Raw genomic sequence first — 24,159 nt, forward strand, 5'->3', positions numbered from 1 at the left:
AGACGATTTAAATCGTATTTATTTGATGACAGTTTATGATTAAATGATGTTTTTCTTTTTTAATCACATTTTTTTTGCTGGAGAGCAAACACTGTGCAGGCAGTGCTCATGGGAGTTGTAGTCTCGTAGTCTCATATTGCAATGGGTTTAGTATTTCAGATGCCGTTTCAGGAAACTACAATTAAATAATTCAACCCACCAAAGTGGCTAGTAGGAGTGACGGTGTTGAAATTCACCCGCATCTGGCGGGTTGGCGGGTGTTAATGTCAAGCCCTGCATCCATCACTCGAGTAGAAGTGTAGATACTAGGGTGTAAAAAGACTTTTGCTGAAGCTGAAGTATCAACTCTGCTTTTTTACTTGAGTAAAAGTGTTAAAGCACTGGTTTCAGAGCTACTTAAAGTACGGAAGTCAAATTGATTTTATTTTCCACTTAGTGTCAGACGAAAGCACAAGTAATTTATGGTTTCTGTGGATAATTTTCTGAATACCGTAAAATACCAAATAGTAGCCGGGGCGTTTATTTGTTTCAATCACTGAGCAGACCAGGCGTTTATTTCTTTCCCAGAACAAAATAACATTCAGCGGAAGTGGTAACGTCTTCTTCTTTGACTCTTCAAAGCCTCCTTATCTTTACGTTGTTATTGCATAATTCGTCCTGGCAGACTACCTGCGTTTGTTTATATCTAGCACGTGCGCGTGGACTGATACACTAAGTGGCGAGCGCCTTGTAGCCAGCTGTGGCTCTGCAGCGGAGTTAGCGCCGTTTTACGACACGATGAGAACTAGAGCCTTATTTAGCGGCGTTTTTGTGTGAAAGTAACGCGCTGAAAATTCTCTAAATAAAGCGTGAATGCAGACCGATATCAGATTTTTTCGATGGGAGTCTGTTTATTTGTTTATCTGACGAGCAGACGGCAGACGGGGCAGACGAGCAGAGGAGCAGGGAGGGGGTGTTTGGTGCGAGCGCTCTGGGCTTCTGCTGCACAAAAAACACTGCTGTAGGGGTCATGTGTGTGACGAACCGATTACGTCGATCCTAACGGATCACAGATCAATCATGATCCGTTGCACCACTACTAATAAGGTGCAGTCTGATTATGTTTCTTTCACAAAAATCAGTTTTCAAGAGTCAACTGACAGTTGTGAGCTCAGCGTTTGCATGTGTGTTCTGTAACTACGACCGTGGAATAAAAAAAAAAACAAAAGAAATTGACTGCGGCTCGTAGGCTGCGCCGAGTAACTTACCATACCCCCGGTGTTTATTTGGTATTTTACGGTAGTTATTATGTTTTTCCCCTTTGAGCCAACGTACTTAGTAAGTGCTGTTTCTTGTTTTGAGCCAGCAGAGGGCAGCACTGGGTAATCTTCATGTTATGATGCACATTGTTTTCACCTGGCAACTTCACTTATTATTCTGACTCATGCTCAGGCAGCGTAAAGTTTATTCCTGTCATCCAACCATGATCCATTTCACTCTATCCCAATAGCGCAATTTATCTGGATAGGTTTTTATTTTTTGTGTGTTTTCTTTTCCTTTTTTTTTTAAACGTCAGGCTGGAATGATAACAAGCTGAAATACAACAAGGCTATTTTTAAAACAGAGGGAGAAGAAAGTATAGATATTAGTCTGAAAATGTAAAGAGTAGAAGAAAAAATCAGCTCAAAAATAACTCCTTCAGTAAAGTATGAATACCCACAGGAGGATCTCTCTGTAATAATCTGCAGAGCGTGTGTCGGGCGCTGCAGGTGATCAGACACAAAGAGCAGAGAGCCATTAGCTGATCAAAGTTATTGATCAGAAATGCTCACTGCCTGTGAGACGCTATTCGGGCTCAGTGAAAGCTAACTGTGACTTTTTCTCTGTGCTTTTGGCAAAAAGTCTGGAAATAAAGGAGCAGTTTCTGCTCTATTCTGTTGTGTGTGAGTGTGTTTGACAATATGAGTGAAGTTTTGTTGTCTGAGCTTTGATATTTCTGACATGGCTCCTCTCTTTGCATCACTCTGTTTTTGTTGTTTACATCCCGTCGTTACTTTTCATTGGTCCACTTCATGTGACGTGTTTATCATTGATGTGTTAATTTCCAGACTTTACGAGATGAGCGCCTCATTGGACGAGTCACTGATCCCCGTTCGCTGAAGCTCCTGCTGCGTCCAGACTCAAACACACACGTCGCTAACAGACTTCATCCTGCGCAGCGTCGGCCTTGACGCCTCGTGATTTGCACCCTCGCTTCTCAAACCTCCGACAGCGTCTGCTGCACAGCCTCGGCCGTGATTGATGGTCTCATTCCAGATGATTTTTTCTGCCTCTCCAGCTTGTTTATGTTTGTGTTTACTGCTCTTTTATAACAGATACATTATCAGGTGAGAGCACAGCCCGTGGTCAGTGCCAGCGTCGTATTTACAGTAGCTATCTTCCTCCTCTCGGCTGCACCGTCGTTTGCGCTTCTTAATTTCCTGTGATGGCGGCGTGTGCCTCTCGCAGTGCCTATAGGTGACTACAGTGAAGCAGACAACACTTGTTTTCCCCCTGCCCGTCGCCTCATTTGCATTTTAACAGGCTCAATAAATCATGTGGCGTGTACTCGGTGCTGCAGGGGGTTTCTAACGGAGAGAAGGAGCACAAATCTGCGTGTCAGGATGGACGGCACAGACGTTTCTCTTTACAGGCCTGTCAGGTACAGTACTGAGACAGAGCCAGCAGAGCGCTGATAACACACTCTGTGAGATAAGCCTCAATTTCACTCAACAGCCCAAATCCAGAGGAATCAATACCTGGTCCCTGTCCAGCAGAGACAACCTGCCTGACTTGTTTACTCGCACACAGACGAGTAATTTGCATATCATTAGCAGCTGAAGATGCATTCATTAACCACGCAGAGGGATGATTTCATTCTCAGGGAGTAACGCCAGAGGATCGTACATCACGTCAGGCTGCAGCAGGACGACAGGAGGAGGAAATGTCAGTGACCCGGCTGACACGACGCGACGTTATTGGTCCCTCTACAGCAGCGTTTTGCAAATTAGAAGACACACTGGATAAAACTGAAATGGTCTTTTTACACCTGATATGAGCTACATTCAACTTAAAGACAAAATGAGGTCTGGACTGCTCAGGTGAATGTGGCTCAGATTGAGTCTAAAAAGACATTTTCTACTGAAAATAAGACAAAAACACTTTATAAGATTTCAGGCCGGCTTTTGCACAAAACTCTCAGCAAAGATGTCTTATTTCATCAAATGAAATCCAATTTTTTTATGTTGACCTCAGAAGTTGACCTCATTTTAAGATACCATGATATGGTTTTCAACAACAGCAAATATCCATCCAAACTACATGCTTTTGGCAGGGTCGGCCGTGGCATAGACAGTATGGGCAAATGCTTGGGGTGCCAGCGATCATGGGGGCCATTGGGGCTATTTTTTTGTATAAAAGAATTTCCAGACTTACATTCAGTAATGTTACAAAATAATCCAGCAAAACATGACAATAACCTAAAAAAGACCCAATTTCCTGCACTCAGCTTGACCCTGAAGGGCACATGATCACAGCATCAACACCGCTCCTCCTCACCTGCTTGTCTGTGGACGAGATGGACAGGCAGTTTATGCTGCTTAAATGATACTGACAGACAGTACACTAAATAACAGGTATCATGTCAAAAAAGCCAAAGCCTTCAGGAGAGGAGGAGGAGAAAGAGAAGAAGAGAGGAGGAGGAGAAAGGCTAAAAAGACAGAGGTATGTGTGTAATGTTATTTAGCAGTTTTACTTCCAGTTATACTAGCTTGTTATTGGTAGGTAGTCACGTTTGACTGTTAATAAAGCTTCTTATTAACATCATTGTGCACTTAGTAAGCTAACACTCGGCTGATTTCAAATGTAAATATTGTAATAATAATTGTTTGTAGCAGACTTGCCCTGCTGCTCTGATGAAGAGAAACAAACCAGGAACCTCTGGAGTTAAGATTTTCAGCGTTTGCTTTATTATCAACAGATATTTACTACCAGTAACTTGACTGATATATGTGACCAACTAGATTTCTTATTTATTGTATTTTGTTAAAGGTTCCTGTGATAAACATATTTTCAAATCTTTAATTTGTATTTACAGATTTTTGTATTTCTTTTTTTTTTGTATTTATTTAGATTTGATTAAAGTGTTTATTTGCAGGTTTTTCTTTAATAAAAGTAAAGTCAATAAAATGTAGCGCTATATGATAGTTTTATTTCAGTATGTAAAAATTGTTCTTGGTGCTGGAATACAAGGGGCACCAGATGAAATCTTGCCTAGGGCACCAAATTGGTTAGGGCAAGCTCTGGTTTTTGGACCAAAGAAACTCAAGTCGCTTCTGTAAAAAACTGAAATCTTCTCAAGTTTTTTTTTTTTGTCTTATTTCAGTATAAAATGTCTTTTTTGGCTTAATATGAGCCACATTCACCTGAGCAGTCCAGAAAAATGTCCTATTTTGAGTCATTTCAAGAGAAAATTAGGTCTGAATTGCTTGAGAAAGAAAAAGAAAAAACTTTCTTGTATTAAGACATTTTTCTAGCTTTGAGCAAATTTTCAAGCAAATTTCTCTTGTTCCATTGGTAGATTTTTTTTTTCACTTGTTACAGCAATTCAGACCTCATTTTGTCTTTAAATAACGTAAAATAAGACATTTTTCTGGACTGATAAGGTGAATGTGGCTCATTTAAAATGTAATTAGACAATTTTTATTTAAAATCAGTCAAAAAAAACTTGAGAAGATTTCAGTTTTACTTACTTAACTTCATTCTGGGGTAAAACATGGTCTTGGTTTAGTTCCTCCTAACCAACACTCTTCTTTGAGCCTCTTCATGTGACTGTGTCTCTGTCAGCTCCTGGTGTTCTGGTTTAAAGAGTGACCCTGTAAACTGGAGACCTTCAGCTGAACGTGTCAGTTTTTATGTCCGTAAACTAGTCAGAGTATTCTTATCAGATAAGAAACTTTGAGCATTCACTATTAGCAAACAACATTTGTCAAACTTCAGGTCTCTGAACTTAATCTGATGATGACAGTTTTTTTAAGGCTTTGCTTCTGAGAATTTCTGCTAAGCTAAACATGACATTTAGGCCATGAACACAGGTAGCTAAGTATCTGGGAAACCGCGTACATGTTTATACCTTTAGGCCTGACATCAACTCCAAACCACAGTTTGAGGTCATCAAGAAACGCTTTTTTCTGCAAACTACAGTAAGATTTAGAAAAACTCTGGTTTCATGGTTGTTTTGTGGTTAACGCTCCTTGTGTGTCGTTCAGGCCATGTCCACACGTAGTTGGGTATTTGGGAAACCGCGTGCGGCTCGAATCATGCCAGCCAATCAGTGAGACCCAAAAGCTCCATATATGAAACCATGAAACCAAAGTTTCCTTCACTTTGGCTGGAGTTTTCAAGAAAACATTGTTTCAGTGACGTGAAGCTGCGGCTTGGTGTGGATGTCAGGCTTCAAGTACATGTGGACATGGCCTCAGTCTCTAAGTTTCTTTGGTTTTCGGTTGGATTCTGAGTTTGGTAAAATAAAGTGTTTGGTTTAAAATCTGCCGTTGGGTCGACCTCTTCTGTTTCCAGCAAACTGTGACAATAAAGCCAGACTGAAACAAATGGTACACTGCAAAAAATGAAGTCTCATCCATTGTTTTTGTCTTAATTTCAGTTGGAAATGTCTTTTAAGACTAAACCTGAGCCACATTCATCTGAGAAGTCCAGAAAAATGTTGTGTTACAGGTTATTTAAAGAGAAAATTAAGTCTGAATTGCTGTTACAGGTAAGTTTCTTGTATTGAGACATTATTCTAGTTTCAAGCAAACTTTAAGAAAAAAAAAAAGACAAAAAGACTTGATAAGATTTCAGTTTTTGCAGGTGTGAAACAAATGATGAAGATGTTATTTCCGTGTGAAACACACCTTGAGGCGTCAAGGCTGAAAACTCTAACAGGTCCCATCATCGTGTCTTTGAGGTTTTCACGTAATGAACCCAGAGGGAACGATCACACTGATATTCTCACAGATATCTGTGGTTTTCTGAAGCTCACTGATCCTTTTTATCACCAGACGCTCTCAGCAGCTTCTGGTTCATGTCTGCGCCGCGTTATGAGGAAAGAAAAGTGTCACTCCAAGAAGCATACCCACTGCTCTTAGCGTACTTCATTACCACTTTCCCTCTCCAAGGCAGCGCACACTCAACATCCTGATGGAGTAAGTGGAGCTCAGAGGACTGAGAAAGGCCTGAGATCTCTGATAACTCACCAAATTTATACCCAGCCTCGAGGACTCTGAGAGAAATCCTGTCAGAGGGACGGTGTTAGCATCCTGAAGGAGTTCTGTCTCTCTTTGTTCGACAATAATCACAGATTAATAAACGACTTTACTGCAGGTTGAAAGCTTAATCTGGAAACTCAGCTTGTTTTTTTTAAAGTGGTTTTTATTTTAAGACAGAGACTAACTCAAACCCTGATGAAAACATGAAAAAATATCTGATTGAGCTCCAGTTTCTTATTTTCCTCCTGCAGAAAATATTCTTCAGCTTGTTCCCCTGCTCACACTCTCCACCTGCTCTCCACCACAGTGTGGCACTGCTCCACCACCATCCTCTCTGCAGCTCCACAGCAGCTCCACAGCAGCCTGTCTGTGGGCAGGTGGGAGCAGAGAGGAGCAGACTGCTCCCTCTGACTGATTGGGATCTTTGGGGGCTCCTCATGCAGGAGAGACCGTGAGCGCTAAATGAAGATTTCTGCTGTTGCTGCTGCTGCTGGTGTTTGTTTTATATCTTTGCTGCCTTAATAGCCTGTGAATGGGTTGTGATTGTAAAGCACTTCCTGTTGCCCTCTGAATGGAGTGGTTTCCACATTAGTTGGCGGATAAGACGTCTTAAATTCATATTTTAATGCACACTTTTATCTTCGTCCATTCAATGTTTATGTTTGTGTATCTCCAATATGGCCGCACATCCAAGTACCAACTGTAGACTGTAGAAACTGTCCTACCTAACCAGGTGCATTTCAATCAGAGACATTAGGGTCTAAATTTACTTCTCAGTCTAGGGATCTGCAACTATTACGTCCAAAGGAGCCATTTTTCCTCAGCTCACCTGGAATAAAGTCATTTGGGAGCCATAAAAATCTGCTTATCTGCACAATAAAGACAAAAATTGTATAAACAAATACACAAGTCGACATGTACAAGTACATTTAAGAAATTAATTTAATTACAATTAATTGCAAAAAAATTCTAAAAATTGAAATTTAAAGAAATTGCAAAAATTTGCAAAATTTTGAAATAACAAAATTGCCAAAAAAATAAAATTTGTAATTTCAAAAAGTTTGCTAAATTTTACAAAATTCTAAAAGTTTCAAAAATTCATTTTTCCCCCCAAAATGAAATTTAAATAATTTGCAATAATTTGCAAAAATGTAAAAAACAATGGAATTCTCAGTTTTTGTTTCAAAATATTGAAAAAACTTTAAAAAATGTATTCAAAAAATGTTGTAACCCCCTCAAAAAATAAAAGAAAAACATAAAATAAAATAAAATGAAAAAAATAAAAGCAGACAGATGTGATAAATATTTAGTTTAAATTTAAAAGGAAAATTAAATGAAATAAAATAATTTTAAAGCTTTATCCATAAATATTTTAACATAATGTTAACGCATGATTTTATTTAGTGTCAGTGTCTTGAATCATCTTTACCCTCTGTAAGAAAAATAACAATTCTTTATTTCATTAATATTTTTTTTAAAGGTACAAAGAGCCACTGCAAAGGAGTCAAAGAGCTGCATTGGGCCCTAGAGCCACAGGTTGAGGACCCCTGTTCCAGGCTGATGAATTGGTGGGGCCCCTGCAGTGTCTTTATTTCACCCTCTGTCCAAATAAACTGACCCCCAGCTGTGATGGACCTGAATGGACCTCCCGGTGTTCCAGTTTAAAGAGTGACCCTGTAAACTGGAGACCTTCAGCTGAATGTGTCTGCAAATATCTAGTTAACAACAGCTCCAGCTCCTCCAGAATGAATCTTTGTTTAATTCAACAAACCTATACTTTTCCAAACAGCCCCATCAGATCAGAAATTAATCCTAATCTAAAGCTGTTTGTTAAGGATGGATTCTGCTGAAAGTCGTCAGACTAAATTTTTGAGCCAAACACCGCTCGGTCTCTGATGTTGTCATGGTTTAGACAGCTGAGCTGTTCCGGGTCTCTCTGAAACATCTGACTGGTGATGGATTTGTCTCTAACGCTTGTCTCCTTTCAGGTGTCAACAAATCCATCTGCAGTGCAGAGAAGCAAAAACCAGCCCAGGCTGAACATCCTTCATGCTAACAGGCTAACTGCTGTGCAGCACATGGGGATGCTGGCTTATCTGTCTCTTTCTAAAGCCCCATTTCCACCAAGTGGTCCGGTAAGGATCAGTACAGTTTGGTACGGGTCGGATCAGTAAAGCCTGATCCTGTTTGTGTTTCCACAGCTAACTGTGCTCTTCTTGGTAGGTGGCGTGTAAGCTGGATGCTGATAGCCACATCTTTTATGTTGAAACTTGATGCCATAGCAGTGTGACACAGTGTGCGCTGCTAATAAATCCAATGAAGAAGAAAAACGAGACACAGTAAACAAAGAGCAATGATGGGAGACATCCAGCAATTTGTCTTCTTTGTGATTTCCATGTGGCTCTTTGTTACAAAGTACACCAATCACCCATTCCACCAATCAACAGACTGCAGTGTTTCTAGCTCCACCTACTGGGGTTGGACCGGTATGTGTGGCACCCCAACATAACCTTACCAAAAAGTGGGACCTATGGGTCGGTTATTTTGGGACCTGTCCTGGGATTAGTGAAAGGAAACGCTACAAAACGTGTGCCGTACTAAGACGAACCGAACTGAACTGTTTGGTAGAAACTTTATTATTATTATTATTTTTTCCATATGTCATTGGCCTTGTTTCCAAAATTTTCCCAGGTCTTTGGCAATCAGTGGAAATACAGACAAACAATGTGCCATAGCAGGAGTCCTTAACCTGTGGCTCTTCTACTCCTTTGCAGTGGCTCCTTGTAACTTTAAAAAACATTGTTAAAATAAAGAGTTTTGAAGGGTATTAATGATAAAAGACACTGCCACTAAATAAAATCATGTGTTAACATTTTGTTGAACTAATTATGCATCAGCTTTTCCAATAAAGCTTCCATTTTTTTTATAATTTCTGCAAATTTTCTTGAGTTTCACTTTTTTGAATTTTTTTTTAAATTTAGAATTTTTTTTTAAAGATTTTATTAATATATTTGAAATTTTTACAAATTTCTTTTTTTAACTACTGCAAATGGTTGCGAATTATTTAAACTCATTTTTTTTAACTACTGCACATTTTTGCAAATAATTTACACTCATTTTCTTGGAAAAAAAATCAAATCATAAAATGCTTTCAATTTTTAAAAAATTGGGCACATTTTTTTAAATTACATTTTTTTTTTTTTTTTTGCAAATTTTCGAAATTTCACCAAAAATTGTAAATTATTATTATTATTATTATTATTATTATTATTATTATTATTATTATTATTATTTCACATTTATTAGATTTATTTTTTTTTGGGGGGGGGGGGGAATCACAACTTATTGAAATAATTTAATTTTTAATTATTAATAATTAATTAATTAATTTAACATTTTTTAAATTTTATTTTTTTTTTTTAATTTACCTTATTTCTTTATTGTGAAGATAAAGTAGATTTTGGGGTTCTAAAATAACTCTAATCCAGGTGAGCTGAGGTAAAATGGCACTTCTGAAAGTAAAGGTTGCAGACCCCTGTGCCATAGGAAACATGTAGATCTTGGGAATATTAAATCTAATCATAAAGAGGGAAAAACATTAGTCTTTTACTGTAGAAAATTAAGCTGTTGTAAATGACAGAAGAGAGAATTGCTGACGTGGATCCACTTTTCTATAACCACATAAAACAATCTTCCTGCTCATTTCTCCGACAATTCCCTCGATAAAGTTTAATTGTTCTGTCTGTACAAACATCCCATTAAGCACATTGAGATAATAACTGAGCCAATGTTCAAACCATGCAAAGAGAATAAATCTCAAAGTGGTGAACACTCGCTGCAGGTCATCTGTATGCAGCGGGCGGCTGCGTTGTATGCTGGAGGGAAGAGAAATCTTCTGTTTATATGCAACACGGGTGAGCCCGATGCACACACTTAGACGGAGCTGCTGATTAGCAAAGATGAAATTCACTCAGCGCTGATCAGCGTTATCATTACTCAGAAGGCCCTGATGAACAACAGAAGGGACCAACAAGTGACAAAGAACACCTCCGGGGTGTCGTAAGCCCTGATTATCCTTCTGACAGATCCTAGTTGAGATTAAACAGCAGTGCCATGGATGATGAAGACACTGATGAAGGCAGGTCTTACATTAGATCCAGACTAAGAAAAGATGGAGGAGCCAGAGACCTGTTTTTATCCACAGAGGAGGCTGCCCAAAGAAAAGCATCAAAAGGAAATATATATAAGTATCTACGGGTGTTTCTCTGCGTTGGAGCGGGAAACAGAGCTTCACCTCACATCAGAGCTATTCCACCTCCGGGCAGATGCGGTCGAGGCGAGCAGCCGAGGTTTATGATGTGTCTGTATCCTAAGTCACAGGCAGAAAGCCTCTTGAGCAACATTCACCCCGGCGTTTCCTCCGAAGCCCTCTTCAAAGGTTACAAATCAGACAGTAAAAACCTTCAGCATTTGCTTGTTTAGAAGTGAAGAGCTCTCTGCGACCGACTAATGCTGCTTCAAATGAAACCTTCCAAGCGTCTGTTGTTCAAATGGGAAGCGGAGGACATGGCGTGCTTGATGCTCCAGCACTTAAAACCCACGAGAGTCGCTTTGATAGTCAACCTTCAACAAACGAATAAAAAATCAGCCCTTTTTAATGGAAAACCATGAATGATTTTATATTTTCACAAGAACACAGGAGGTGGAAAGAGCATTAGATCAATCATAACTTCTACAAACAGACGAGTCATTGATACTCAGTGGAGAAGTGGAAACACCACATCAGTTTATGATAACAGCTCTAACAAGCAGCTCTGAGTGAAATCAGCTGGACTCTGACAGCTCACTGCCTGAGAAGATTTAACCACAGAGGAGAAGTGCTCCTCAAAGCACCACTCTTTTCTATTTTAATGACCAGACAAAGAAAACAATCACCATCACGTCTGTCTACTTACTGGAAATGTATCAATGCTTTATTAAATCTCTCACATTAGTCTCTTCTTCATCATGGCTGAAGACGCTTCTGTTCTTTCCATTTATGCATTTAATCTTCTTCAATGAGTCGGAACAAATCTTTGAACAAATGGAAACTGTATAGAGCAGGGGTCTGCAACCTGTGTCTGGAGCCTAATGCAGCTCTTTGACTCCTTTGCAGTGGCTTCTTGAAGCTTTGAAAAATATACTTAAAATAGGGATTTTTTTTTTTTTTACAAGGGTGGTAAGGATTTAAGACATTGAAACTAAATGAAACCATGCGTTGAATTTTTGTAAAAATAATTATAAATAAAGCTTTTAAATTCTTTCAAATTTTTTTAAATTTCACATTTTTGACATTTTTCAATTCAAGTTTAAAAATCTTTTTTTCCCAATGTTTAACATTTTTAGAATTTTTTTTGATTCTTAATTTCTTTATATTTTTGCAAAGATTACATTTCCAATTTTTGAAAAAGTTCAAATTTTTATTTCTTTAAAATTGTTTGAAAATTTTGCACATTTTTGGAATTACAATTTTTTAACTTCTTTAGCAAATTAACAACATGTTCACATTTTTTTTAATTTCCAAATTTTAAATAGGTTCAAATTGCTAAGTTTTCTTTTTTTTTCAATTTTTGAAAATTTTGAAAACTGTTGAAATTACGGTTTTTAATCTTTTGCAAATAAATAATTTTTGGCAAAATTCTTAATTTCCAATTTTTAAAAAGTTCAAATTGTGTGTGTGTGTGTGTCTGTGTGTACATTTTGAAATTCCATTTTTTTAATCTTTTGCAAATTTAAAAAATCATGGCAATTTTTTTCAGCATCTTTGAATGTGTTCCGAATTTTCACACATTTTTCTAATGGAATTTTTTTTTTTTAATCTGCAATTTTTGAAAAATTCAGCATCTAATTGAAATTTCTCAAATTTCTTCACTCCTTTGTCCTGATTGTGAAGATAAAGTAGATTATGTGGCTCTGGAATGACTTTAATCCAGGTGAGCTGAGGCTTAACGGCTCCTATGAGATTAAAGGTTGCAGACCCCTGGTATAGAGAATTTCTACCTTGGCTTTAACAGACATTTGTGTTTCCTGTGTTTCTCTGTTGCACAGTGTCAGTGGATGTGGATGCTATGGGATCACAGGTGCCATCTTGTCAGGTTAATTGTCGATTTCATGTGTCATCCTGGTTTCTGAAGCATTAATCACCAGTCTCAGTCCTTACCCTGTTGTATTTCTTCCAGATTTTGAATGTTAAACTTGTGAACTTAAATTAAAAAAAAATAAAGTGAAGTGAAAAGTGAAGATCGAAAGGGTAATCTATTTATGGACATGTGCAGGCTTTCTACAGTGTTCTGATTGGGCCACCCAAATCAAAACAGTCCAGCCACAGAACTGGCATTGGGTAATTTATGCTTCCTGCTTCACTTTGGGGTTAATTTTTATAATATTGAAAAATATTTATCTATAAGTTTGTGAGATTATCTTCTTTAACAGACTATATAGCTTAACATTATTTCACACAGCATTGTATCTTATTATGTGGTATTGTATTGTATCTGGTCGGCTTATCTTATCACATAAAGTCGTATCATTTGGTTTCATTTATTACATATTGTACTGTACGGTACCGTACCTTATTGTACTGTACCGTACTGTACCGTACTGTACCGTACGGTACCATATCTTATCATGCTGTACCTTATTGTACTGTACCGTACTGTACCGTACTGTACCGTACGGTACCATATCTTATCATGCTGTACCTTATTGTACTGTACCGTACTGTATCGTATTGTACCGTACTGTACTGTATTGTACCGTACCATACTGTATTGTACATACTGTATTGTACCATACTGTATTGTACCGTACCGTATTGTACCGTACCGTACCGTATTGTACCGTACTGTACCGTACTGTACCGTACTGTATTGTACCATACTGTATTGTACGGTACCGTACTGTATTGTACCGTACCACATCGTACTGTACCATACCGTACCGTACCGTATTGTACCGTACTGTACCGTATTGTACCGTACTGTATTGTACCATACTGTATTGTACCGTACCATACTGTATTGTACCGTACCGTACTGTATTGTACCGTACCACATCGTACTGTACCGTACCGTACCGTATTGTACCGTACCATGTCGCACCGTACTGTACTGTATTGTACCGTACCGTACCCTACCCTACCATACTGTACCGTACCATACCGTACCGTACCATATCTTATCATGCTGTGTCGTGCCATATATATTTTTGATCCAAAAATAATTGATTTTTTTTGTCAAGCACTTTGTGTTACCACTCATGTGCATGAAAAGTGTTTTTTAAATAAAGTCTAATTGATTGATTGATTAATTTGTGGCCCATATTAGTATTTAAGAGCATAAAATACTGAATCTAATCCTACTGTACTGCAAAGTATTGCATAGTGTCTGTCATATCGTGTTTTATACCTTAATATTTTATCACTCAAAGCTCTACATCCTTTGAAGTTTCCTCAACAGTTGCTCATGTTACTTCAGTTGCATAAATATATATATATATATATTTTGGGTGTTTGTCCTTCTAAGGGTTTCATGTTTGGACAAAAACTGGTGTGAAACCAAACTGGCTAACAGAAGCTGAGGTAGCTTGAGCTATACAGCGAGCATTGTTTACCATTTGTTCACGTTTGTTCTCCATGCATCTGCTCTAACTGGGCTTTAGCCAGGCTTCTTATCTTCCACCATTTAACAGTCGTATGTGGTGTGATGCAACACTGAATGCAGAGTACAGACATTTCATGAAAGCTGCAGAAAGGACAGATTCAGATTCACAATCCAAGCCTTGAACAGTCGCTACGAGTGAGGACGAGCGCGTCACACGATGCAGTTTGTCTAAAATCTCCAGGAAACACTTTCATGAAAGAAAAAGAAACACAATTTATTTCAACCCTACAATGGTTACATGGAAATACACTGATATGTACTTACAAAAACGTCTCAGAGAATAGAATCATTTCACATGTCTGAAAATGAAACTTTTAGTGGATGCGTTTTAGACATTTCTCTGCTTTCAGGTAGAAGAGAACATGATTCAAAGAGGAAAATAAAATAACATCTGATTTCTCGTATTTCTTGAAGGTCAGTTTGAAAAGATTATGTACACTTTGTCACAAACATGATTAGTTTCTCTGAATAACTCTCTGTCCTCCCCAGACACGGTGGTTACATAACAATGGATCTGAAAGTGAGCATTATATAATGTTAAAAAATAAACCGTCTGTAAGATGAATACTCTGACCACTCCCACATCTTTCCCTAAATGTTTCCCTCACTTTGTACTGCAGGGCGTTTCAAGCTTGTATCCAAAAGACAGATATTAGGCACAGCACGTACTCTTCACCTGTTAACACATTCATAATGCTTCGACCGGGGAGCTTCAAAGCATCTGCATAGCACATTCATGAATACTGGATCATGCCTTGTGTCAGCTTTCATGCAGTGTTCATGCTTTTGTGTCGTTTCTGACGTAGCAGTGGAATGATGTGTCCGTTTGATAGGCAATAAATTCCAAAATAAAAGTCTCTTTGCCGTTACCATGTCTGGTTAGCTCATCGTAGACACGTACTCAGACCGAGTCAGGAAGTTATTCTACCAATCACCCCTCTGCGGATCACATTAAGGCATTATGAATGTGTTATTAATTACATCTACAACAAAGCAGCAACACTTTGTCTACTTTAAAAGAGCACCCAGTCCAATTTTTCACAACAACAACACACTTGTCATCCCTCCCTTTCCGAGTCTATTCATATACAACATGAAAACAGATGAAAACAGATCAAAACAGAATTGAAATCCCCAAACTTTGAGAATGATGCAAGTACTGAGCACCCTGTAATAACGTCATGAAACCAATGTCTCGACTCTTCATCTTTTTTATATCTTGTGTGTGGCTGCACAAGGGTCAAAAGGCATAGAAAGCAAAGGATTCTGGGCCCACAGATTTCAAAGGCGCAGACTATCCTCTTTCTCCTTGAACGAAATCAGTTCATGAGAGCCAGAGCGCGGACAGCAGGGACAGCAGGAGAGCCGCCAGACTGCACGTCACGCTTTGGCAACCCAGGGTCGCTGCAGGTACCCATCAAGGTGTCCACAGTGTTTGTTTTTTTTTAAATGAGAGCCATTGAAGAAAAAGTGTGACAAAAACCAAAAACAGAGACAGAAATTTGTGTATGGTAATGTCATGGTCCGTAGGTGCCCAAGAAGATCACACATGGGGACAGGAAGTGGACACGTAGAAAAGGGAAGCAGGAGAGAAAGAGGGAAAAAAGGGAGAAAGACAGAAAAATAAGGTCAGAAATACAGAAATACAAGCCTGAAAGGTCATCAGAGACTGATCGAGGAGCAAAAAAAGGAAATCCAAGTTAGAGGATCAACGTAAAAAGAAGTCATAGCATGTTAGTAAGCAAGGCGAGTGACAGGTGGGGCATGGCAGGCGAGGATGGAGCGTCACAGGAAATGACGGGGATGACAACGGAAAAGGAAGACGTGACAAAGACACTGCAGTCCAACCTCTTTGCTCAAGCTTTAGTTCAAACACGGACACTTTCGGATCAGTCATGGAGCGGGTCAGCGGCGACCTGGATGTGAAAACATCCACCAGAGTCAGGCTAGCGTCCCTCATCGGGTATGACCGGTGGTGTAACGTCGAGTGAAACAAGGACTCTGGACTCTGTGCAGCATTTAGCTCTGCATTAGCAGCAGCAGCAAATGGAAATCCTGCATTTATGAGATGTAGATTTGATCTGATGCATAACTTACTTCATAAAACTACTTTAGGGAACTCCATTTATCTTTTATTTCAAGTAAAAGCTCACAGAAGTTCCTGGACTGGGAGCTGTTTCCCATAACTGCAGATAAATTCAGTAATATTCATAATATTCAGCGTAAAAGAGAATTCCTTTTGTTTCTGTTTCTTCGGCCTCCAAATCTCAACCAATTCGGCCATTCTTGACTTGAATTGTTTCAAACTGTGACTGTGTTCACGTCTCAGTCACAGTCAGTGAATAAAGGTTCTGTTGACGGTTGCCCTCGTGGCCTCGTGTGACTTTTAGTCTCCCCCTAACAAAGACTGCATGTTTTAATGTTAATTAACTGTATTCAACACATCCCAGTGAGTTGAAGGTTACGTTGATGTTGTTGAAAAAATGTCTTTTTCCAATTAAAAACCCATTTCAAGTGGATTGGGATAAAAAACAGGAACTGAAATTCTGAGGAAATAAAGTTTGAGTTTAAAAGGAGACACATATATTATTAAAGATTACATTATCCTTCTTGGATGAGAAGAAAAAGTTGTAAAATGTAGTAAATTAAAAGTCAAATTAAAAAATCTGATCCACCCCTTCAAAATAAGATAAAAGATAAGTTTGAAGTTATGATTTTTTATTTCCTCATAAAACCACATCTTAAAGAAATGATCAATAAAGTCAAGATCAAAGTTTAAACATCTGAAGTCCTGTAGGAGCTTTTTTTGTCTTAAAACACGTCTGTTTTTTGTATAGTTGAACAAGTTTTTTGGCGTAAATTTTTCAACATTTTTGGGTAATATCTCCTTTTTTCCTCATCAACAAAGTACTGATGCTCGATTGCTGTTGCGATTTTGGGTTTTACTACTAAAGAAGCTAGAAAAATAAAAAGTTTGTACTACAAATGAATGCATTTTTTTTTTACTTTCAAAACTGTTTGAATTTTTGATTATTTTTGAAATGTGAAAGATGTTGTTGCAGATGTTTTCAATTCCAAATTTTTTAATTTTTGTAAATTGTTTAAATAATATAAAAAAAAGTCAATATTTAAATATTCCAATTATTTTGAAATAGTTTCTAGAAAAAAACACATTTTTGGTAAATTATTCAAACGTCAAAACTGTTTGAACATTTTAAAAATTTTTGCTATTAGTTTTTTTTTTTAACTGCAATTTTTGAATTTCAAAACTGTTTGAATTTTTTCATTATTTTTTAAATGTAAAAGATTATTCCCAAATTTTTCAACTCCAAATTTTTGAAATTTTGCCAATTGTTCCAGAAACGTTAAAAAAGCCAATTTTGAAATTACCAAAATTTTTGTGAGTTGAAAATATATTTTTTTGGCAAATTATTAAAATGTCAAAACCGTAAAAATTTTGCAAATTTTTGAAATTTATTTTTTTAATTTCCGCAAATTTTTTAAAATAAAATTTTTGAACTTTTTACAGTTTTTTTTTTAATTTCTAAATCATTCGAAAATTTGCAAATTTTGGAACGTTTTGCAAAATAAAATAAAAAAAAATCAAAAATATATACATATATGTTTTTCAAAAAAATATTTCCACATTAAATTAAATAAACCTTGACATTACATCTTTAATTACATTTATTGAATACATTTCTGGTTTAGAAAATTATTTGCTAGATTTTAACCATTTACAGATAATTAGTTTTTATTTTTTATAAATCTAGAGTTTAATAATAACTTTATATATTGCCTTTTTTCTGCCCTTAGCCCCTTTTTATTGTCTTGGTTTTTTTTTCTTGCTGAAAAATATTTTTAGCTTCATTTTACTCATGGTCTCATTCTATGGTTCTCATACTGTCTGGGTTAATAAGTCATATGAAAATACAGTATTTGTAAGACTATCTGGACTGGACTGAGCCTTCTGTTTTATTTTCTTTGAGCTGAAGCTTGTGTTCCTTGTTTTTATTTCCTGACCGTTTGTCAAAGCAATTTGTAAGCTTCTGTCATTATTACAATTTATTATCATTATTATTAATTTTATTATCATTAGCCTCATCAGACACGTGGTGGAGGCCGGTTTGTGCAGATCCTCCATGGAGCCACTTCTTCATCCACGATCACACCACCGGTCATAGCAGAGAGAACGACCCATGCAAAAACCACACATCCAAAACAGAAGCTGGTTATGGAGCTCAGGTCTATGGTATGGATGAATGAATGAACTCATGTTATCAAAACTGCAAACGTTAATAGCTGCTTCGTTTTGGGAGATTTGGATGAATCCTCTGCAAACTCTCCACCTCAGAATTACCAAAAGCATGGCCTGATCTATCCCTCAGCTGGGCAGCATTGTACCCTCTGAGTCTGTGGTATGCTAATGCTGCCCAGCTGTACCTGCAAAAAACAAAAAACTGCACAAGCCTGAATATTTGGACACACAACAGATTCAACAACAAAGCCGGGAGTCGAGATTTGTGATAGTAGAGCAAATTCAGATCATATCGGTTGATTTGTTTTAGTAGCAATTTGTGCGTACGACTACCTCCTGAGCATGTACTCGGAAAAAGCAAACCCTGCATTTGCAATTTGCGTCACAGTGCCAATTTAGTGCATCGAGCCAGCGTGTATTTACAGGAGAGCAGCTGGTCTAAGGCGGCTTTACCAGGAACAGCTGTGGGACCTAATGGAATTAGCTACAGATGTTGGAGCTAAAAATAAACCTCAGCACTTTTCCACACGCCTTGAAGTAAAGAAAAAAAAAACACCAGAGACTCTGAGGAAGAGGTAAACATGACAGAACAAAAACTAAATGAAAGTAATTACAGGAATTAGAGAGGGGCTGACTTGGAAGCAGCCCACGTGAACTTCTGCACTCAGAGCAGTTCAGTGATCCAAACCTCCCGCTGCTTGATGGCTGCCGCCCAGCAAGCGCATGAAACAGAAAATAACTGCTTTCTTTACGGGCCATGCACTGGCAGCCATTGCTTTTTCAAGTCTCCAGTCAAGAACACACAAAATTAATCCAGCTGGAAGTGGCACCATGCAAAGACTGTTAGAGGCTGCATCCCCACCGAACTGGGCCACACACTGAATTTTCAGGTCGGCCACGGACCCCGAAGTGTGAGGCCCCATAAACCTGGCAGAGTGAGATACAGGGAGTGAAACCAGCAGACAGGGGGAGTTAAAGAGAGGGGAGAAGGAGAGGATGGGACTAATGACTGAGTATAAGAGCTGAAGATGGAGAGGTGAAGGAGAAATGGAAAAACACAACCTGGATTTTTTTGTTTGGGACTAAATTGATTTTCAGTCCAAATTCAATCTTATCTTTCACTTCTTTACAGAAGTCTGAAAACAAATATCAAATATTTGGCTGCTGTTATGAAAGCTGCTGGTAATTTAATGTTTTATAAATCCAGAAAACTAACAAGAGTTATACAGGAGTTATGTTTGCCTTTCCTCCTGAGACCCATAACTGTCTTATTTTAATGTTGCATGCTGGATTTTTTTTTCCTAAACTTTTTTTTTTTAAATTAAAATGTCCTGGACTACTTGATACTGAAAAATGGTCTTTCTTCTGTCTAAAAAAAGTCTAAAAAGAAGCTAATTTTTAAGTCATAGCATGTCTGTGAGTTTGAATTTTTTTGGGGAAAATTTTTGAATGTTGAAGATTTTGCAAATTTTTTGAATTGATTTTTTAACATCCAAAAATTTTTTAAAATTAAAATTTTCGAATATTTTAGTTTTTTTTATTTCAAAATCTTTGGCAAATTTTGGAAAGTTTTGCAAATTAATAAAACTTAAAAATATATATTCATGTTTTTTAAAAATATAATTTCCACATTAAAAGGGAAAAAAAACCTTGACATCACATCTATAATCACATTTATTAAATCAATTTTATGGTTTAGGAAAATATTTGCCAGATTTCAACACTGTACAGATAAGTCGTTTTTATTTCTTATTATTCTATTAAAAGTCTTATCAAAACTTTTTATACGTCCTGATTTCTGCCATTAACCCCTTTTGTTGCCTTGTTTTTTTTCTTTTTCTTGCTGATCAATATTTTTAGCTTCATTTTGTGAAGAAATGGTCTTCCTTCCGTCAGTTTTCCTACAGTTTTAAAGGAGGAACCAAATATTTTTTTAAAATTAAAACAAACATTAAATCATTTTCTATCTAAAAGTTAGCTTTTAACACTTGAAGCCTGTATGCCCTCCCTTTTCCAGGTGTATAAATCTCATCAAATCTGGATTTAAAAAAAAAAAAAAATTAAAATTTAAGCGTGTGTGTTCATGTGCACTGCAAAAACTGAATTCTAATCAATTGTTTTTGTCTTATTTTAAGTAAAAATTGTCTTGTTATACTTAATATAAGCCACATTTAACTGATTAGTCTAGTTTCAAGTAGGGTAATTAGGCAAGGCAAGTTTATTTATATAGCACATTTCAGCATGGCAATTCAAAGTGCTTTACAGGCAGAACAAATTATAGAAAACAATTAAAAATCAATCAAAAAGGAGGTTGTTTAAAAAGATACAATAAAACAACAACAATAATAATAATAATAATAATAATAATAATAATAATAATAATAATAATAATAATAATAATAATAAAAATAATAATAACAATAATAATAATAATAATAATAATAATAATAATAATAATAATAATAATAATAACAATAACAATAGCAATAATAATAATAATAATAATAATAATAATAATAATAATAATAATAATTATAACAATAATAACAATAACAATAATAATAATAAGTAAAAAAAATCTGCCAGAAGAACGAGAAAAATTTGCTAAAAAAATTGCTTGAAACTTAAATTATGTCTTAATACAAATATTCTTCTCTTCTTCCATTGTGCAGGTTTATCAATTTTTTTACAAGCAATTCAGACCTCATTTTGTCCTTAAATAACATGAAACAAGACATTTTTCTGGACTGGTCAGGTAAACGTGGCTCAGATTAAGTCTAAAAGACATTTTCTACTGAAAATAAGACAAAAACACTTGATGAGATTTCAGTTTTTTGCAGCGTGTGTGTTTGTGTATTGATGGGTTATTGAGGGTCATTTTGTCAATGTTTCAATCCTCTGTTACCTGAAGTTCCCTGCATTTAATATGAAAAAATAGATCTAGCCAGTCTCCATGGCTAGTGTGGAGGACACAGCGAAAAAATGTTAAAGTAAGTTAAAAAAAAAATAAAGTATGACATGAAAACTTTCATTCCAGCTTAAAGGCTTGTATTAAAAAAAACATCCAATATTTTTCAGTAAAAGCATTTGCATAAATCTGATAAATTTCTTTTCTTATGCTCATAAAACACAGTGGCAGATCTTTAGTTTCACTGGATAAACTCTAACCAATCAGAAATCACTGGAGAGCCCAGGATGTCCTCGACAGAGCACAGCAGGTTTGATCCTTTCAGACTCTTTTATTTTGTAAATAAAGCTCTGAAAGTGAAATTATTGTTGGGTCTGAGAGGGATATAGATCAAACTGTTTTCAATGAGAAGCTAACTTGGTGCAACACTTTTCTGGTGTTTGTAAACTGAATTAATGTAGCAAAAGTTGTGTACTTTGCCTCTTAATTCTTCCCGTACCCCCTGCTGTGCTTAAGCCTGTAATGACGCTGTAAATCTTCAAACACTCTTTAAAAAACAGTTTGGTTTAAATATTTTATTTCTACAACACCTGGACGCCGCAGGACGCAGCTAACATTAGTCTGGAAGCTGAGCACGCTGCATATTTCATGGTGTGTTTGCAGTAACGTGTTAGCTCTGGGATTAAAGAGGCTCATTAGAATATTGTGAGGGTATCATAAGTTCAACTCGATCAATAATTCTTTTGTTGCAACTTGAGTTATTTTCTTAAGTTTTTGTTTTGGGCTTATTTTTAATATTTATAACCATTAATTAGAAATTCTTAGTTTGAAAGTTGCAAAACTTACTAAAAGAACAACAGCTTAGGAGTTTGATTTAGCTTTAAACGTGCTGGATAACAGCTTAATTTAGTCTGTTTGGAGATACACAAGGGCATCTCCTGGGGGGACCTAAGATTATAAATATATATATTACCAAGCAAAATTTGTTTAACACTATTTAATCAATAGTTGAGTGAAATTTAAGTTTAAGTTCATAAACTGTCGTTCAGTTCCGTCATACCCCTACAAAATAAGAGTCCCTCTTATACAAGGATACAAATGACAGTCAGTGTTTGGAAAAACATGCTTCATGAGAATTTTGTCCACAAGTTGCAACCCTCCTAAAACTGGAAAAACTGAAATCTTATCAAGTGTTTTTGTCTTATTTTAAGTAGAAAATGTCTTTTTAGACTTAACATGAGCCACATTCACCTGACCAGTCCAGAAAAATGTCTGATTTCAAGTTATTTTAAAACAAAAATGAGGTCTGAATTGCTATAATAATGACAAAAAAATATACCAATTTATCAACAGATGGGTTACTTGAATTAAAGCCTTATTCTATTTTAAACAAATTTTTAAGTAAATTTATCTGAATTTCTCTAAATGTGGCTCATATCAAGTATAATATGACAATTTTTAAAGAAAAAAGGACAAAAACACTCAATAAGATTTTTCTGTGGGGAGAAATTAGCAAACAGTACCATGAAACCAGAACATCTTCAGCTGCCTTGTTTATTTGTTTATTTTTTACTAAATCTTTTACTTAAAGAAGTTTACATCTTTTTGTGAATAAATGTTTATTGATTTATCAAGTTGTTTTTATTTTATTTTATTTTATTTTACTTTTTATTGTACCCTTTATCTTAAAAAAATATAACATAATTAACAATATTAATACATTTAATAATAACAATAATAATAAATATAATAATAATAACAATAATAATATATAACAATAATAATAATAATGATAATAATAATAATAATAAATGTATATTTATTTATCAAGTTGTTTTTTTTACTTTTTTTAAAATTATTTTTATTGCCCCTTTAATCTCTTAAAAATATTATATAATATAATTTATACTATAGATTAATTTATTATTACTATTATTATGATTATTATTATTATTATTTTTATTATTATTATTATTATTATCAAGTTTAAAAATTCAGTATGAAAACTGCCCTTTATTTTGATACCAATAGAGGGCGCTATAAATGACAGCACAGACTGTATAATTACTGGATGTAGTCTCCCTGACAACCGTCTGTTCCTGAAGTGGAAATTGAAGCATATCGGCTATCGCAGCCATATTAGAAGCGGCAGGGGCTTAAAGTATGTTTATAGAGCTTCCCTCAGTCATGTGACCTGAGCTGTGCCTCTGATTGGGTGAGATCGACTTGGTGTGCATGTGACTCCCTGTACTTCTGGAGCCAGCCTCAAACAGACACTTTCTTAGACCGGAGGTTTGCTGCTTGGTTGACAGGTATTTCTATGTGCACAAATCTTTCCTTTTTAACTCGTCTTTTGCTGTTTTTATTTTATAGTTGATTTAATTATGTTTTGTGTCACATCTTTCCTTAATTTGACAAAGAGGGTGATTAACTTGCTTTTATCAGAGTCAGTTCAGATGTTATCACAGGGCTTCACAGTTGGAGCAATGAGCATTTTTAGCTAAGGAATAAGGACAGAGAAGAAAACCTCTGACATGAAGTGAAGGACTGAATAAAGAGAGGATGATGCAGAGAGAAAGATATCCTGTCAGAGTTGTTTTGCAGTAATAGATCAAAGAGGAATGAAGTGTTTCTGATTCATCGCTCAGGTATGACTCTGTGGGGATGCAGCCCAAGTTAAACATGCACCCCACACCCAACACAACAACAGAGCAAAGGCCGGCCGTGACCCCCTGGCTTCAGGAATATTTGGTTTTAACTTGCGACAAAGCCGTGAGTCTGATATGTTCTCTGACTTTCTGCTCGCTGAGCTGGGGCTGTGATGTGCCTTATAGCAGCTATTGAAGAGCAGGAGAGCAGAGCACCAAGTTTTATCTGCAGCAGCAGAACATCAAAGCGGGAGAAACCACAGAGAGCCTGCCTCTGCTTTTCATATGGATTCAATAGTCGCTGCAGAGCCCACCAAGCCCGGCCTTGGAACATTTCTGCAGCGGGAGCACAATGTTTTAA

The 24,159-nt window shown here is 36.5% G+C and overlaps 1 protein-coding gene across 5 annotated transcripts in view; it reads right to left on the reverse strand.

The window, feature by feature from the left end:
- ncam1a (neural cell adhesion molecule 1a) overlaps positions 1–24,159 on the reverse strand; it is a 481,923-nt gene that overhangs the window by 15,359 nt on the left and 442,405 nt on the right. The window contains exon 17 of one of the 5 annotated variants that reach the window (XM_074671805.1): positions 13,446–15,388. The exons of the other annotated variants lie outside the window; for them this stretch is intronic. Within the exon in view, the coding sequence (XP_074527906.1) occupies positions 15,309–15,388 (80 nt within the window). The 3' untranslated portion in view covers positions 13,446–15,308. Of the gene's footprint in view, positions 1–13,445; positions 15,389–24,159 lie in introns of those variants that run through there. 5 annotated transcript variants of the gene reach the window in all.

Source organism: Halichoeres trimaculatus, unplaced genomic scaffold, assembly GCF_033239565.1.
Source record: "Halichoeres trimaculatus isolate MK-OKI-2021-1 unplaced genomic scaffold, fHalTri1.1 fHalTri1_scaffold_6, whole genome shotgun sequence".
NCBI classification, from domain to species: domain Eukaryota; kingdom Metazoa; phylum Chordata; class Actinopteri; order Labriformes; family Labridae; genus Halichoeres; species Halichoeres trimaculatus.